The 16,361-nt window shown below is 37.1% G+C and overlaps 1 protein-coding gene across 1 annotated transcript in view; it reads left to right on the top strand.

Moving 5' to 3' along the window:
- The window catches only part of USH2A (usherin), an 829,367-nt gene that overhangs the window by 408,698 nt on the left and 404,308 nt on the right, over nt 1–16,361 (top strand). The window contains exons 32-33 of the mRNA XM_028488076.1: nt 11,766–11,925; nt 13,267–13,438. Coding sequence (XP_028343877.1) covers nt 11,766–11,925; nt 13,267–13,438 — 332 coding nt within the window. The remainder of the gene's footprint in view (nt 1–11,765; nt 11,926–13,266; nt 13,439–16,361) is intronic.

Here is a 16,361-nt window from a genome sequence, read left to right as displayed (position 1 = left end):
GATTGTGGTGGCCATGCTGTTAGATTATCAAGAAAGCCACTCAGAGGAGGATGAGCCTGAAGGATGAGATAAATTCAGCCAATACAAAGAAGGAGAAAACAGATTTTAGTCACAAGAAACAGCACCTGCAAAGGCCTGGAGGTGCGAGATTGCAGTGTTGGAGGAACACGAAGGGACAGAAATGTCCAGTGTATGGGAGGCATGAGAAGTAGGCATTTGTCAAATGAAGTAGGATCTCATTGACCACAAGTATATTTCATTCTAAGAGCAATAGGTGGCCACTGCAGGGTGTTACTCTGGGGAATCAAAAGATCACTCTGGACTGATGATCTTGCTTCCTTCTTCACTGAGAAAACGGAAGCAGTTATAAGATAAATCCACACCCACTCCCACCACCATCTTCCTACCTACCAGCATTTGTACCCACATAATCTGCCTTCACTCCTGTTACCATAAGTTATCTGTCCCTGATCCTTATATGTACAAATTCTCCACTTTCATACTTGGTTCTAGTCTTTCACATGGTCAAGGAAAAAGCTGCAGCAACCCGCTCCTCTTACATCCATTACCAATTCTGCACTCTGTGTTGGGTCATTCCCATCAGCAAACATAATTTTTATCTTATTTAATTATTAAAACTCCTCTGGACTCTACTCACCTTCTATCTATTGTTTCACTTCTCTGCTTTCCTCTACAACAAAACTTCTTGAAAAAGTTGCTTATATTCACTGTATCTAATTCGTCTTCTCTCATTCCCTCACAAAGCCACTGGAGTCAGGCTTCGACACCCATAACTTCACTGAAAATTCTATCGCACAAATACCAGTGACTGCCATATTGCTAAACTCGGTGGTCAATTCTTAGTCCTCCTCTTATTAGACCTATCACCCATAAAACATTTGCTTCATATGAATTCTAGGACATCATATCTTCAAAGCTTACTGGTCTCCTTGGTTGATTTCTGCTTTTTTCCCCTGACAGCTTAAGGTTGATATCTTAGGATATGGGTCCTCATACCTTTTCTTTTTCTGTCTGTACTCGCTTTATTTGTGTTCTCATCCATTCTAAATGCCATCTATAAGATGATGACTTCCCAAATTACATCTCAAGCCATGACTTCTTGAAATTCCAAACTTGTATTCAAATTGCCTAATTGACCACTTCACTTTGTTGTCTAATTAACTTCTCAAACTTGCCATGTCTAAAACATGAATTATTTTAAGCTGAAGTATAATTGATTTACAGTGTTGTGTAAGTTTCAGGTGTACAGCACAGTGATTCAGTTAAATATATATATGTACATATATATATTTATTTATTCAGATTCTTTTCCCTTGTAGATTATTACAAAATATTGAGTATAGTTCCCTGTGCTATACAGTAGGTCCTTGTCGGTTATCTATTTTATATATAGTAGTGTGTATATGTTAATCCCAAACTCCTAATTTATCCCTCCCCACCTTACTGTTTGGTAACAATAAGCTGGTTTTCTATGTCTGCAAGTTTATTTCTGTTTTGTAAATAAGTTCATTTGTATCATTTTTTTAATATTCCTCATATAAGCAATATCATATGACATTTTCTTTGTCTGTCTTACTTCACTTAGTATGATAATCTCTAGGTCTATCCATGTTGCTGCAAATGGCATTATTTCATTCTTTTTTATGGCTGAGTAATATTCCACTATATATATGTGTGTGTATATATATATGTGTGTGTATATATATGTGTGTATATATATATGTGTGTGTATATATATATGTGTGTATATGTATATATGCATATATATATGTACACACACACAAATATACATACACATATCACATCTTCTTTATGCGTTCGTCTGTCAGTGGAGATTTAGGTTGCTTCCATGTCTTGGCTATTGAAAATAATGCTGCAATGAACATTGGGGTGCATGTATCTTTTCGAATTAGAGTTTTCTCCTGATGTATGCCCAGGAGTGGGATTGCAGGATCTTATGGTAGTTCTATTTTTAGTTTTTTCAGGAACCTCCATACTGTTCTCCATAGTGGTTGCACCAATTTACATTCCCACCAACAGTGTGGGAGGGGTTCTTTTTCTCCACACCCTCTCCAGCATTTATTATTTGTAGACTCTTTGACAATGGCCATTCTGACCGGTGTGAGATGACACCTCATTGTAGTTTCAATTTGCATTTCTCTAATAATTAGCAATGTTGAGCATTTTATTCATGTGCCTGTTGGCCATCTGTATGTCTTCTTTGGAGAAATGTCTATTTAGATCTTCTGCCCATTTTTTGATTGGGTTGTTTGTTTGTTTGATACTGAGCTGTATGAGCTGTTTGTATATTTTGGAAATTATTTCCTTGTCAATTGCATCATTTGCAAATATTTTCTCCCATTCTGTAGGTTGTCTTTTCATTTTTTTATGGTGTCCTTTGCTGTGCAAAAGTGTTTACGTTTAATTAGGTCTCATTTGTTTATTTTTGTTTTTATTTTCAGTACTCTAGGAGAAAGATCCAAAAAGATATTGCTGCAATTTCTGTCAAAGACTGTATTGCCTATGTTTTCCTCTAGGTGTTTTATAGTATTTGGTCTTACATTTAGATCGTTAATCCATTTTGAGTTTATTTTTGTATATGGTGTTAGAGAATGTTCTAATTTCATTCTTTTACATGTAGCTGTCCAGTTTTTCCAGCATCGCTTATTGAAGAGACTGTCTTTTCTCCATTGTCTATTCTTGCCTCCTTTGTCATAGATTAATTGACCATAGGTGTGTAGGTTTGTTTCTGGGCTTTCTGTCCTTTTCCATTGATCTATGTGTCTCTTTTTATACCAGTACCATACTGTTTTGATTACTGTGGCTTTGTAGTATAGTCTGAAGTCAGTAAGCCTGATTCCTTCAGCCCCGTAAAACATGACTTTTTAATCTTCCCCTTCAAAACCTGTTTTGTATGTGATCTTCAACCCAATAGATGGTTACTTTGTCCTTGCCTTTGCTCAAGCCACAAGACTTGGAGTCGACTTTGGCTTTTCTTTCTTGCCCTCTACCTACAATGCACTGAGGAATCTTAATATCTTTGCCTTTAAAACATATCCAGAGATCCTCTTGAAGTGATGTTAGCAAAATGGTGGTACAGGGATTTCTTGCCTTTCCCCCTATAAGAAATGTCACAACTATCCACACACAAAAATACCTTCATAAGAGCCAAGGATTCCAGGTTAGGGGTTCTAGCACATGGGTGAAGCACAGAAATAAGAAAGATGCATTGGGGAGGGTAAGAAAGATAGATTCACATTATCCCCATCCCTCCTCTCCCAAGCCCAAGCAGCCCAGCATGGAGAGAGACACTCTCCCCTTGGGAGAAGGAGAGTAAGGTGTGAGCACCTGACTTCACCACAGATCCTAGATCTGGTCTGTCCCAGCACCAGGCTGACTCCTAAGGCCCCATGTAGCTCCATGTGTACTCCCATGAATCCAGGCCCCTGATTTACCCTGCACCTTCTGGCTCCAGTAGCCCCAAGCAGGTTTTGTAGCACTAGGCAATTTCCACAACACCAGGTTCCTAGCAGGCCCCTGCAAACCCAAGGCCCCAGCTTAACCCTGCACCAGGCTCCAGTGGCCCCAGGTGACTCCTCCAGTTCCAGATGTCTTCCCTAGCTCCATGCTCTCAGCAGTCCAACAGGAAACCAGGCCACTGGCGCACCCATTTGCTAGCCAGCTCCAGTGGTCCCAAGCAGATCCCGTTTACCAGGCCAAGCCTTTACAGCCCCAGTTTTAAGTCCAGCTCCAACACACATACCCAGGCCCTTGGCCTGACCATGTGCAAAACCAGCTCCCAACAACTACAAGCCAGCTCCTGAGGCCCTAGGTCACAGGCTGATTCATGTAGTTCCAGGTCCAGCCTTGCCCTAGCTCCAAGCCAGCCCTCATGCCATCAGGCTCCAGGTCTGCTCTCACAATAGCAGGCTCCTGGAATATCCAAATATTGGATCAGCTGCTACAGACCCAGATGCTGGGCCCACCCAGTAGTTCGTGGCACCTGGTTGGCCCCCTGGAACCAGGATCCATGTCAGCTCACATAGATACAGGTCCCAGGGCCATCACCACAGACTCAAGTGCCAGGCCTGCCCCAGTGGATCCAGGCATTAGGCTGGTGCTAGGTAATCAAGAGATGCCTGCTTCCTTCAGTGAGCAGACACTGTGATCCATAAGGATCATGAATAATCAAGGAAATATGACACCACCAAAGAAAACTAATAAAACCCTAATGACTAACCCTAAACAAATGGAGATCTATGAACTGTCTGACAAAGAGTTCAGGATAATCCTCTTAAGGAAAGAGAATGAACTACAAGAAAACAAAGATAGAAAACTAAATGAAGTTAGATAAACAGAATAGAAAGCTCAGCAAAGAAATAGAAATCATTAAAACAACAACAACAACAACAAATGAACAGAATTCCTAGAGTTGAAGAATGTAATGACTCAACTGAAAAATTCAATAGAGAGATTCAAGAGCAGACTCAACCAAGCAGAAGAATTTGTGAACTAGAAGACAGGTCATTTGAAATCATCTAGTCAGAGGAGCCAAAAAAGAATGAAAGAGAGTGAAGAAAGCTTACATGAATTATGGGATACCATTAAAAGAATCAATTTACACATCATTGGAGTCCTAGAAAGAGAAGAGAGGGACAAAGGGGCAGAAAGCTTATTAAAAGAAATGATAGGTGAGAACTTCCCAAATCTGGGGAGAGATTGGAACATAGAAGTTTATGAAGGTAATAAGTCACCCCAAGTATTCAATCCAAAATGATCTTCTCTGAGACATTATAAATAAAACTGTCTAAATCAAAGACAAAGAAAGAATTTTAAAAGCAAAAAGAGGAAAAAGTTCTCACAAATAAAGGAACTTCCATAGGTCTATCAGTGGATTTCTAACCTTATAGGTAAAGAGAGAGTTGGATGATATAATCAAAGTGTTGAAAGAAAAATAAAATGCCGACCAAGAATATTTTTGCCAGCACAGTTGTCTTTCCGGAATGAAGGACACAAAAACTTTCACAAACAAACAAAAACTGGAGTTGATCACCACTAGACCTGCCTTATAAGAAACGATGAAAGGAGTTCTTCAAGTTGAAATGATAAAATGCTAACTAGTAACATGAAAATATATGAAAATATAAAACATACTGGTATAGGTGAGTATATAGTCAAATTGAGAATACCCTAATACTGTGATATGGTGGTCCATTAATCATTTAACCCTAATATAAAGGTTTAAACATCAAAAGTTTAAAAAATAACTATAGCTACAATAATTTCTTAATGGATACACAATACAAAAAGAGGTAAATTGAGACATCAAAAACAAAATATGGGTGGGTGAAAAAAGGGTAGAGTTTTTGTATGTGATTGAAGTTAACTTGTTATTAACTTAAAAGAGACTGTCATGAGATGTCTTATGTAAGCCTCATGGTAACTACAAAGCAAAAATATACAAGTAGATACACAATAGTTAAGGAGAAGAGAATCAAAGAATAACACTGTAGAAAATCATTAACTCCCAAAGAAAGGCAGCAAAAGGGGAAGAAAGGAATAATGGAACTATAAAACAGCCAGAAAACAGTTAATAAGATAGTATTAGTAAGTCTTTACCTATCAGTAGTGAACTGTAAATGGAATAGAGTGGCTGAATGGATTAAAAAACAAGATCCTGCTATATGCTGCCTACAAGGGATTCACTTCAGCTTTAAGGATACACATCGATACACATAGAGCGAAAGTGAAGGCATGGAAAAAGGTATTCCATGCAAATGGAAATCAGTACCGGACAATTAATATCAATATCAGACAAAATAGACTTTAAGTCAAAAACAGTAACAAGAGACAGGGTCATTATACAGTGACAAAGGGTCAATCCATCAACAGAATATAACAATTATAAATAAATATGCACCCAACATAAGAGCACATAAATATATTAAGCAAATACAGATCTGATGGGAGAAATAGACAATAGTACAATAATAGTAAAGGACTGCAATAATCCACTTTCAACAATGGATACATCAGCTAGACAGAAAATCAAAAGAAAAATATTGGGCATGAACTTCACTTTAAACCAAATAAACCAAATAGACATATCCAGAACATTCCACCCAACAGCAGCAGAATATACATTCTTATCGAGTGCACATTCTCCTGGATAGAGCATATGTTAAGTCACAAAACCAGCCTTAGAAGATGTAAGAAGACTGAAATCATACCAAATATCCTTTCTCTCCAAAATGGTATGAATCTAGAAATCAATAACAGGAGAAAAACTGAAAAATTCACAAGTGTGTGCAAATTAAACAGTATACTCCTGAACAACCAATGAGTCAAAGAAGAAATCAAAAGGGAAATCAAATAAAATCTCAAAACTGATGAAAATGAAAATACATCTACCAAAATTTATGGGATGCAGCAAAAGCAGTTCTAAAAAGGAAGTTTATAGTGATAAATGCCCACATTAAGAAAAAAGAACTATCATAAATAAACAACCTCCCTTGACACCTTAAATAACTAGAAAAACAAGGACAAACTAAGCCCAAAGTTAGCAGAAGGAAGGAAAGATAAAAGATTAGAGCATAAATAAATAAATAAATAAATAAAATAGAGATTAAAAAACAGTAGAAAAGATCAACAAAACCTAGAGCTGGTTTTATGAAAAGAGAAACAAAATTGACACACTTTTAGCTAGACTAACTAATAAAAAAAAGAAGAAATATCAGAAATGAAAGAGGAGATACTACAAGTGATACCACAGAAATGTAAAGGATCATAAGAGACTACTATAAACAATTATACACCAACAAATTGGACATCTTAGAAGAAATAGATGAAACATATAACTTAGAAACATAGAATTTACCAAGACTGAATCATGAAGAAACAGAAGATTTGAACAGACCAATTACTAGTAAGAAGATTGAAACAGTAATCAAAAACCTTGCAATAAAGAGAAGCTCAGGGCCAGATGATTTTCCTGGTGAATTCTACATTTAGAGAAGAATTAACACCAGTCTTTCTCAAACTCTTCCAAAAATTGAAGAGACGGGAACACTCCCAAGCTCATTTTACAAGACCAGCATTACCTTGATAGCAAAGCCAAATAAGGACAGACACTATAGGAAAAGAAAATTATAGGCCAATACTCCTGATGTATAGATGCAAAATTTTTCAGCAAAAGAGTAGAAAACCAAATTCAACAGCACATTAAAAGAATCATACACCATGATCAAGTGGGATTGATCCCTGGGATTCAAAGATAGTTCAAAATATATGCAAATCAATAAATGTTATACACCACATTAATAAAATAAAAAATAAAAATCATATGATCATCTCAGTAGATGCAAAAAAAATTTGGCAAAATTCAACAAGACAAAAACTGTCAACAAATTGGGTATAGAAGATATATTCCTCAACCTAATAAAGACTATATATGACAGATTCAAGACTAACATCATACTCCATGGTGAAAAGTGAAAGCATTTCCTCTAAGATCAGAACAAGACAAAGATGCACACTGTCACCACTTTTATTCAACATCGTACTGGAAGTCTAAGCCAAAGAAATCAAGCAAGAAAAATAAATAAAAGGCATCTTAGAAAGCAAGAAGTAAAATTATCTATGTTTGCAGACGACATCCTAGTATATGTAGAAAATCCTGAAGATGCCACCAAAAAACTATTAGAACTAATAAACGAATACAGTAAAGTTGCATGATACAAAATCAGTATACAAAATGCAGTTGCGTTTTTATACACTGAGAATGTTTATGCTCTTTGCTCACTATAATCTATACCCAGCACCCAGAGTGATATTCACGAAATGCATATCTGACTGCTCTGTTCAGAATCTTCTTGTGGCTTCCTAAGAAGCTTATCTCAGATTAAAACCCAAAATCCATACAAAGACCTATAAGGCTCATGTGATCAGGTCCCTTATTAATTGTCTGATGTCATCTCTTACTTCTTTCTGCCTCTGCTCCAGCCTCACTGGCCTCCTTGCCATGTCTGTTCTGGGGATGTTCCTCCTTTCAAGTCTTTGCTCTGCTTGTTTCCTCTCCTGGAATGGTCCTTTGCTTAAAATCCCCACAACTTTTACCCTCACTCCTTCCAAGTCTTTGCCCAAAATATCATCTTGCTGCTGTGGCCTCCACTGTTGCTTGCCTTTCTTTTTCTTTCCGTTTTATTGACATATAATTGATATACAGTACTTCATGAGTCTAAGGTATACAGCATAATGGCTTGACTTACATGTATTGCAAAATGATTATGACAATAAATTTAGTTAACACCGCTGACTCTTGCCTTTAAAATTACTGAGCACTCCTGATTCTTCTCACTCTGTTCTTTGTTTTCTGTGGCACTTTACATATTTTATAGCAGGAACAGCCTTAAACCCCAGTCAACATTCAATTTAAAGCCATTTTTTTTTATTGGAGTATAATTGCTTTACAATGTTGTGTTAGTTTCTGCTGTACAATGAAGTGAATCATCTATATGTAAACATATATCCGCTCCCTCCTGGACCTCGCCCCCACCCCACCCCTATCCCACCCATCTAGGTGGTCACAGAGCACAGAGCTGAGCTCCCTGTGCTTTATAGGGGTTCCCACTAGCTATTTATTTTACACATGGTAGTGTATATATGTCAGTCCTAATCTCCAATTCATCCCACCCTCCCCTTCCCCCCCACGTCCACATGTCCGTTCTCTACGTCTGCATCTCTATTCCTGCCCTGGAAGTAGGTTCATCTGTACCATTTTTCTAGATTCCACATATATGCATTAATATATGATATTTGGTTTTCTCTTTCTGACTTACTTCACTCTGTATCTCCGAAAAGGCAACAACTTGCTCACCCATAAGTAGTCTGGGGTAAACCCTAACTATGAATGGAGGACTTGACAAGATTAGGTATTTTCTACTTCAGTCCTGGGTCACCAGTCATACCGGCTCTCTCTAGCAACGTGACCCTTCTAAGAATGCTCACTTCCTCATCCTGGTCTCCCCCAGTCCTGACTGTCATATACCTGGATGCTTCCCAATCTATGGGGGAGCTTATTTTGTCAGAGAATCCCGGCACAGACGGTAATCCTGGAACTAATACAGGAAGATACTCCCATTCTGGGTGAGTTTAGGAGTAGATATTCTGCGTGAGTTTAGGAGTTCCTTGATTAAGGTCACCTTCAAAGCATGGAGGCTGTAGTGTAAAAGAGAATGGGGCATTCTATGATAAGGAGATACTTGATATGGTGATACGATGATGATGCCTTCTGACCCCACCAGCTCAAGATAACTAAGGACTCCCAGATATGCAAGTCTGTCCCAGCAAACACATACAAGTAAGTCTCAGGCCACCTTTGAACGTGACAACTTCTTCACCACCTGCAAATTAGGTAGCCAAATCCCTGCCTCCACAAGCTAGAATGTAAGAAAGCAAGAAAACTGCCCACCACAAAGAGTTCACTGGCAAAAGAGCATTGTAGCATCCAGTCAGGTTTGCAGCTGACCAAGACACTCTGGTATGGCTGGGAGAGATTCTCATGTAAAATATGCCAGAGTCACTAGGAATCAGTCCCATGGAATACAGTTTCTTGCTGGGGCATGTCCTTTCAGAGGAGATTGTTGTATTCTCATGTTCAAATGCTACAGCTTTTCCCTAGTTGCACTGACTTACCCATCTGGGATTCCCGCTTTCCTCTAGGCTCTTGTGTCCTCCTTGGTTTTGCTCCTGAAACTGGCTTTTGAGCCAAATCCCCAGCTTCCCTTTCTCAGGAATGCAAGGAGTTCGGACAAATGGGAGGGACGAGAGGCTGCGGTCACCAAGTTCCTGAGAATCAGGAGAAGATGACGAAAACAGGGAAATGGCAGATATAATATGTTAGCATATTAACACATTATAGTTTTGGCCAAGATTGGACCTGCTAGTAGGACATGTTTTGTGCCTGAAGTTATCCCACAGTAAATAATAGTTTACTCTCTTCGTAGCATCTGAGGCCACTGTTCTCATGATTTTTAACTTTATAAGTTTCATAGAATGTTTCTCCAAATGAAAGTACCCCAGTTCTGTCTGATTTGTGCACACAGGGTGTAACTGTTCCTGCCGCCTCTCAGAAGTCCCTGGCAAGCCCAAAGTTTTAACACCAACTTCAAAGTGTCCTTATAACTTATCTTCTGACCCCATTGCCTGAGGGTGCCCCCCGCCTTAACTTGATACCATCAAGTACTTGTAGGATAAAGTTGTGAAGCAAACAAGCCTTAATCAAAAGCATTGCAAGTCTCTTCTTGATAATCACCTTTTGTTCTAGAGTAACTATATTTAGTGTAAAAAATGTTTTTGCCTTTCTTCTGATGGCCTACATGTTTAACCAATTGATTATACTTTGCATGAAAATCAAAGTGTTCTCTTCCCAGTTTACTTTTGCTGTCAGTGTGCAATGCAGTATCTACTTCCCTGAATTAGGCTGCATTTCATTCATCTTTTAAACATGAAATTGTAATGGTTCAAGGTTAATGATCTTTAAAGAAGATGTGTTGCTTACATTGTAACTACCTTATTTCAAAAGTATTCCAGAAAATAATGATTATTTCTAGTAGTATAAAAATGTGACTGATGTTTAAATCTTGGTAAAGTTGACCGAACTTTGCTTAGATTCATTCAACAAACTAATTATTGTGTACCTTTATAAAAGAAGCGTTTGGGGTATTTTAGAATTAAATTAGTAAATTACAGATTAGTTTCTTTTAATGCAAGGGAATATGGTATCCATTAGAGAGGCAGATAGGTATAAAGTACCAGGGAAGTTCAGGGGAGGGAGAGATTATTGCTGGCTAGGGTACTAGCCCACTCTCTTGATCAACTATACCTAGCTCAACTATATCTAGATCATCTCATTCATTAATTCTTTCTTCATTTATTCAAACATATGTTCGAACCTACAGTGCGCCAGACATTGTGCTAGATATTGAGGATGCAAAATGAATATAGCACCATTGCTTCCTTTACAGTGTCCAGTCTGATGGATCAGATAGTCATGGAAACAAATCATTATGACACAGTGTTGTAAGCGCTATGCCAAAAGCATGTGCAAAACCCTGGGAGACAAAGGAGAGGATGATAGCTCCTCCTTGTGCCCGGGGTCATGGCCCAGTGCGTTTGGGAAATCTTAGGAAAGAAATTGTCATTTGCACTGAGCCTGGACAACTTGAAGGTCAAATAATATGTAGTTGGTCAGGTGGACAGGAGAAGAAAAAAAATCAACAAAAGGAATTACAAGAGCAAAGTCACTGTTATAAGCTATCTATTTGCATTTCAAGGGCCAGACCTGTTGTCTTCAAATATGTCTTTAAAATAATTTAAATGTCTCATTTATTTTTTAACAGAGCCCTTGAACTAACTCTAAACTCAGAAAATGATTTAGCTGGTCACAGACAATCAAGAGAACAGTCAAATTTGTTAAAGGAAAAAGTTTGACTGACACTTCTCTATTTACAACTGACCATAGTATGTTTAAAGGATAAAACAGCCTATATTTTATTGCTATTGATTTGTATGTCTGTTGATTCTTATTTTAAACGTTAACAGTTCTAAGAAGTAGGAAAGTAGAGAATAAGTGAAATCTCCTGAATCAAAATTATGATGGTAAATAAATTCTTGACAATAAATAAATAAATAAATAAATTCTTGACAATAAATAATTCTTGACAGTTCTTTCCTCCACCCCCTAGATTTAGTGGCCTTCACGCCCCACCAGTTTCTACTCAGTGCTTGCACACATGTGGGATGTACAAACAGTTCCCTGGTCATACTGTACACGGCACAGCTGCCACCAGACCATGTGGATCCCCCAATTCTGACCGTCCTGGATTCTAGAACTATATCCGTACAGTAAGTAGAAATGTTGTCACTGTCACACACTGGTTCATGCAAGAATCCCAGTGAGTTCAATCAAGGGAAGGGTTTGTGACATAAAATTAATTTTATTGTGATTAAATGCATAGAGGTGATTAGTTCAGTGGTTCTGGGAACCTTTGATTATCACTTGCCAACTTAATTTCCATTTGTCTTTATGCAATCAGGCTGAGCTACACATGTATGCAGATTCTGTGCAAACTTCAGTAAGGGAAAAACTGACCACTTACTTACCTTGGGCTTTTTATATGTGAGGCATTATTTGCAATGATTTGGGATTAGAGAGCACAATTATATTTCTTCTTTCTGATTATAAACTAAGACTGTCTTGTTCCCCAGCATTTGAAGTCAGAAAGAAGCTTTCACGTATTGACACGTTCAGATTATTTTTGATATTACTCATCCATTTCCTAATACGTGAGGTACAAGGTATATTGCAGTACCAAATTAAAACTCAATAGACCTCTCTTCCCACTAGTTAGTACTTGTTTACTTTCATCGCTCTCGGTCTCTGTTTTCTCATCGGTAAAAGAGTTTGAACTGAAGAAATTATGATATTCATTCAAGCTGAAAAACACTGTGATTTATATCCCATTGTTCCAGGTCTATACTCTTCCATTGGCTTTCAGAGCATCCCAAGCTGAGCCCACTTTATTTCCCTTAAAAGATTTCCCACTATGATAATTATTGCTCAATTTACCAATTTCTGTCTGTTCCATGACTTGTCCTGATCATTCCCACTGACACTTTGTAACCCTCACCTGGAATACCCTCTATTTTTCCCTTGTGCCTACTAATTCCAATCCATCTATCAAGTATACAATCGCCTGTTTCCAGGTAGTGTGTCACCTCATTCAAGAAGTCTTATTTGAGTACTTCAGCCTTTCCAATCTCAGCTTTTCTTCTATAGTTGCATATTACCTCTATGTTAGATTGCTGCATTTTTCAAGATAATTATGGCTTGAAAATTATGCAATTATCTCTCCCTCTCATTTCTCAGACGTTCTCAGTACTTTTCGCAATTTTTGTTCTATGGCTTAAGCTCAAAATCAAGTGCTCACTCATATGTTTTTGTATTATTAGCTAATTAAAAATATAAATAACTAGAGAGCAGGTACTATGTCATATTTTTATACCCTTCAGAATAGACATTTAAGGACTACTTGGGTTTTTTCAAGCGAATCACTTTTGAGCTTTCAGTGTGTTTCTTTACAGTGGCATAAATCCAAGTTCATACGTGTCCTTTAAAAATCCTGCACATTTCAGATTGGACTTGAATGTATGATGATAATAATGCTGTATTTTTTTCATTCCCAGGTGGAAACAACCAAGAAAAGTAAACGGAATTCTGGAGCGCTATATACTATATATTTCAAATCACATGCATGATTTTACCATTTGGGATGTCATCTATAACAGTACAGAACTTTTTCAGGATCATGTGCTACAGTACCTTTTCCCTGGTAATAAATACTTCATCAAGCTGGGAGTAAGTTCGCTTTACTTTTATCAGTTTCTCTGTCCCCATCATTCCCCTTGCTGCTTCCCTTTCTTTTGTCTCATCTTCTCTTCACGCCTCACTTAAAAAAAAAATACAGAATTCTCTTGTATTGCTATTTGCACTGAAAACTCACTTCAAATACAAAGTGAAAATTCTGCTGATCTGATACCTACATATTTATTTTATATTATGCAAAACAATAGACTAACCATCTGAATCAGTAGATTTTTTTCCAAATCTAATTTGGGATTATCAGAAATTATTTCTTTTTTATTATTTGTAGAATGTCATAATTGTTGAGGGCTTTTTAGAAAATGCTTGGATTAATAAGGTTATTTCCCCATGGGGCTTGTATTCATTTGAAAAGCAATGTGCAGTATGAAAATGTAGGTCTTATATTTTTAAATGAAGGTTTAAAGTGACCCCCAAATATTCTTGATTATTATTATATTCTGGTTTACATTACACTTCTGTCTCAAAAGAACAGTCACTTAATAAAACCCTAGAATCAACACAGTTTAGACAGGCGATAGCATTTTTTAATGCAAAATAGCACTTTTACACAAAGGTCTTTTAAAAGACCTTGATATCACTGTGGAATTTATACTCAGTAGTTCCTTTTGTTTTTTGATGAAATATAATCTTTTTTAAGTTTAATAGCACATCTGAAAATAACTGAATATAAACATGAGATTGTCCCTATTTGTTTTAAACACTCTTCATTTTATAGCAATACCTAGATAAGGATATTTGCTTTGATAAATGCCATAGAAAATATTCTGCTCTTGATTATGAATAAATTTACATTTATGTAGACACTGTGTATGCATTCATTTCACTTAACATGCTCTTGAATGCTCTAAATATTATACCACAAGAAAATAAACCACATTCAACTGTTGCTGTCTGACCTGACACCATAAAACAAGGGCAATCAGACAATGTTAAAAATCCTGTTCAGAACTGGCTTCATGTGCCTAGGTGTTCGGCACGCAGATGGGTTTCTGAATCAGTGATTGGATTACTTAGCTTTATTACCCAAGGTACAAGAAGTGTATTAACTTGATTTTCAAAAGCTAATACAGAAATCCACACTATTTTCAAAACAGTGGTGATATCAAAATAAGAAAAGTCCTTATGGTTTAGAAGCAACTAAAATTAAACAGAAATTGTGTTGCTCTTGGTTTTGATTAGAAGGAAGCAAAGGATAGGAAACAAATTTCTACTTCCAAGCCAATTTTTAGGATATTCTGCGCAGTCAATGAAAATCCACCTGAATCGCCTATGTTTTATAAATCTGTAATACCTTGAAAAATAAATACCACTAGATTGGGAGTCTGCTCTCTCGAGTTTTAATTCAGATTTTGCCACTAACTGAATGACCTAAGACAAACTCACTTAATTGCACTGAGTCTTAGGTTCTTCAAGCCTAAAAGTAAGACTGTGAATTAAATGATTTTTAATGTCTCTTTGAGCCCTAAAATTCTATGATGCTAAAAAGGTGACCCCCAAATAATATTTTGTGAAGTCAAATGAGACCCGTCAGCCACTGGATGATGTTGGTGCAAGATGTCATAAAGACGTGGAAGTCTTTGCCCTAACTCTTGTTAGGGAAGTAAATTTGCTCATATTATTTTTGATTTCACTGTATTTGTTAGGGCAGAAAATACACTGATACATCTTCAGGAAGTATTCAACTAAAAGCTTTTTTACTTTAACTCTGTTAACCCATAAATTTAATGAACCAGAACATTTTAGGTTCATCTTGGTTAATTGAGGAACTCCTGTATATTTACAGTTTCAACACAATAACTGGCTTTCAAGGTCATGAGATTAATAGGTGGAGATCAGGTTCTCAGCCAAGTGGAGTTGCCTCTTAGCATGCTGACTAAGTGCTAAGAAACAAAACATACAGATAACAAAGCATTTAGGCAGACATTAGAGAAAAATACATGGGGATTCTATATGATTTACTATGATTTAATCCAGACTGGAGCAGCTATGTTACTTCATGTGGTTTCATGTAATTTCCCCTGTTGACTGGATTAGAAACTCCTAGAGGGTGGAGACTGCATATATTGGCTGAGTTAAACAAGGTGTCTGGAAACTGGAAGCTCGCAAACAGTTCTTGCAAGAATGAATGAATGAGTGAACACTGAGTGCATTTATTTCATAAAGAATCTGAGACTTCTGATGTGAATCAAATAACTTGCTGTAAAATGTCAGAGTTAGGGACTGTGTGGTTCAAAATACAAGCTCTTTCACCTAGAAGAAACAGTATAATATTTTGTTCCACTCAACAAATGGTATTGCAAAGTGTGGTAGCTCCTGGTAAAGATAATAAGCCAGCAATTAAATAAGGAAGCTTGTAAGACAGGTATCGAGATATGTATGGTTTGATAATATACATGTTACTGCTAGACATTTGCCTCTTGATGAATGTTACGTATATTTCCTGGAAAGATTCTTGGAAATGATGAGCTTTAAATTTTCTAAAGATCATTTCTAGATTAACATGGCCTTGTTCTTTTTCTTCATACTTTAAAAATATGCTGCGTTCTTAACATCATCAGACGCTACTTATCTGAAAACAACCTGTTAGAAAAGAGAAGGCTAGTTTTAGATGTTCTTAATAGTCATGATTTCAAAAATAATTGATACGCTTTTATTAGTTATGCATTTTCCTGTACCAAAATTGAATCTCCTGTTTGGACCGGTTAATCGTCACTTCAGGGTGGTAGTATGACTTCTCAGTTTAAAACAATATGTTTGTAATTGATAAAAACTATAAGCAGAAGCAATTTTAAGAACGTTTATTTCCTTTTTTTTTTTTTTTTGCTGTGCACGGGCCTCTCACTGTTGTGGCCTCTCCCATTGCGGAGCACAGGCTCCGGACGCGCAGGCCCAGCGG

The sequence above is a fragment of the Physeter macrocephalus genome, chromosome 4 (genome assembly GCF_002837175.3).
Source record: "Physeter macrocephalus isolate SW-GA chromosome 4, ASM283717v5, whole genome shotgun sequence".
NCBI classification, from domain to species: Eukaryota; Metazoa; Chordata; class Mammalia; order Artiodactyla; family Physeteridae; genus Physeter; species Physeter macrocephalus.
The sequence above is the reverse complement of the archived record's forward strand: the minus strand, read 5'-3'. Positions and strand labels throughout refer to the sequence as shown.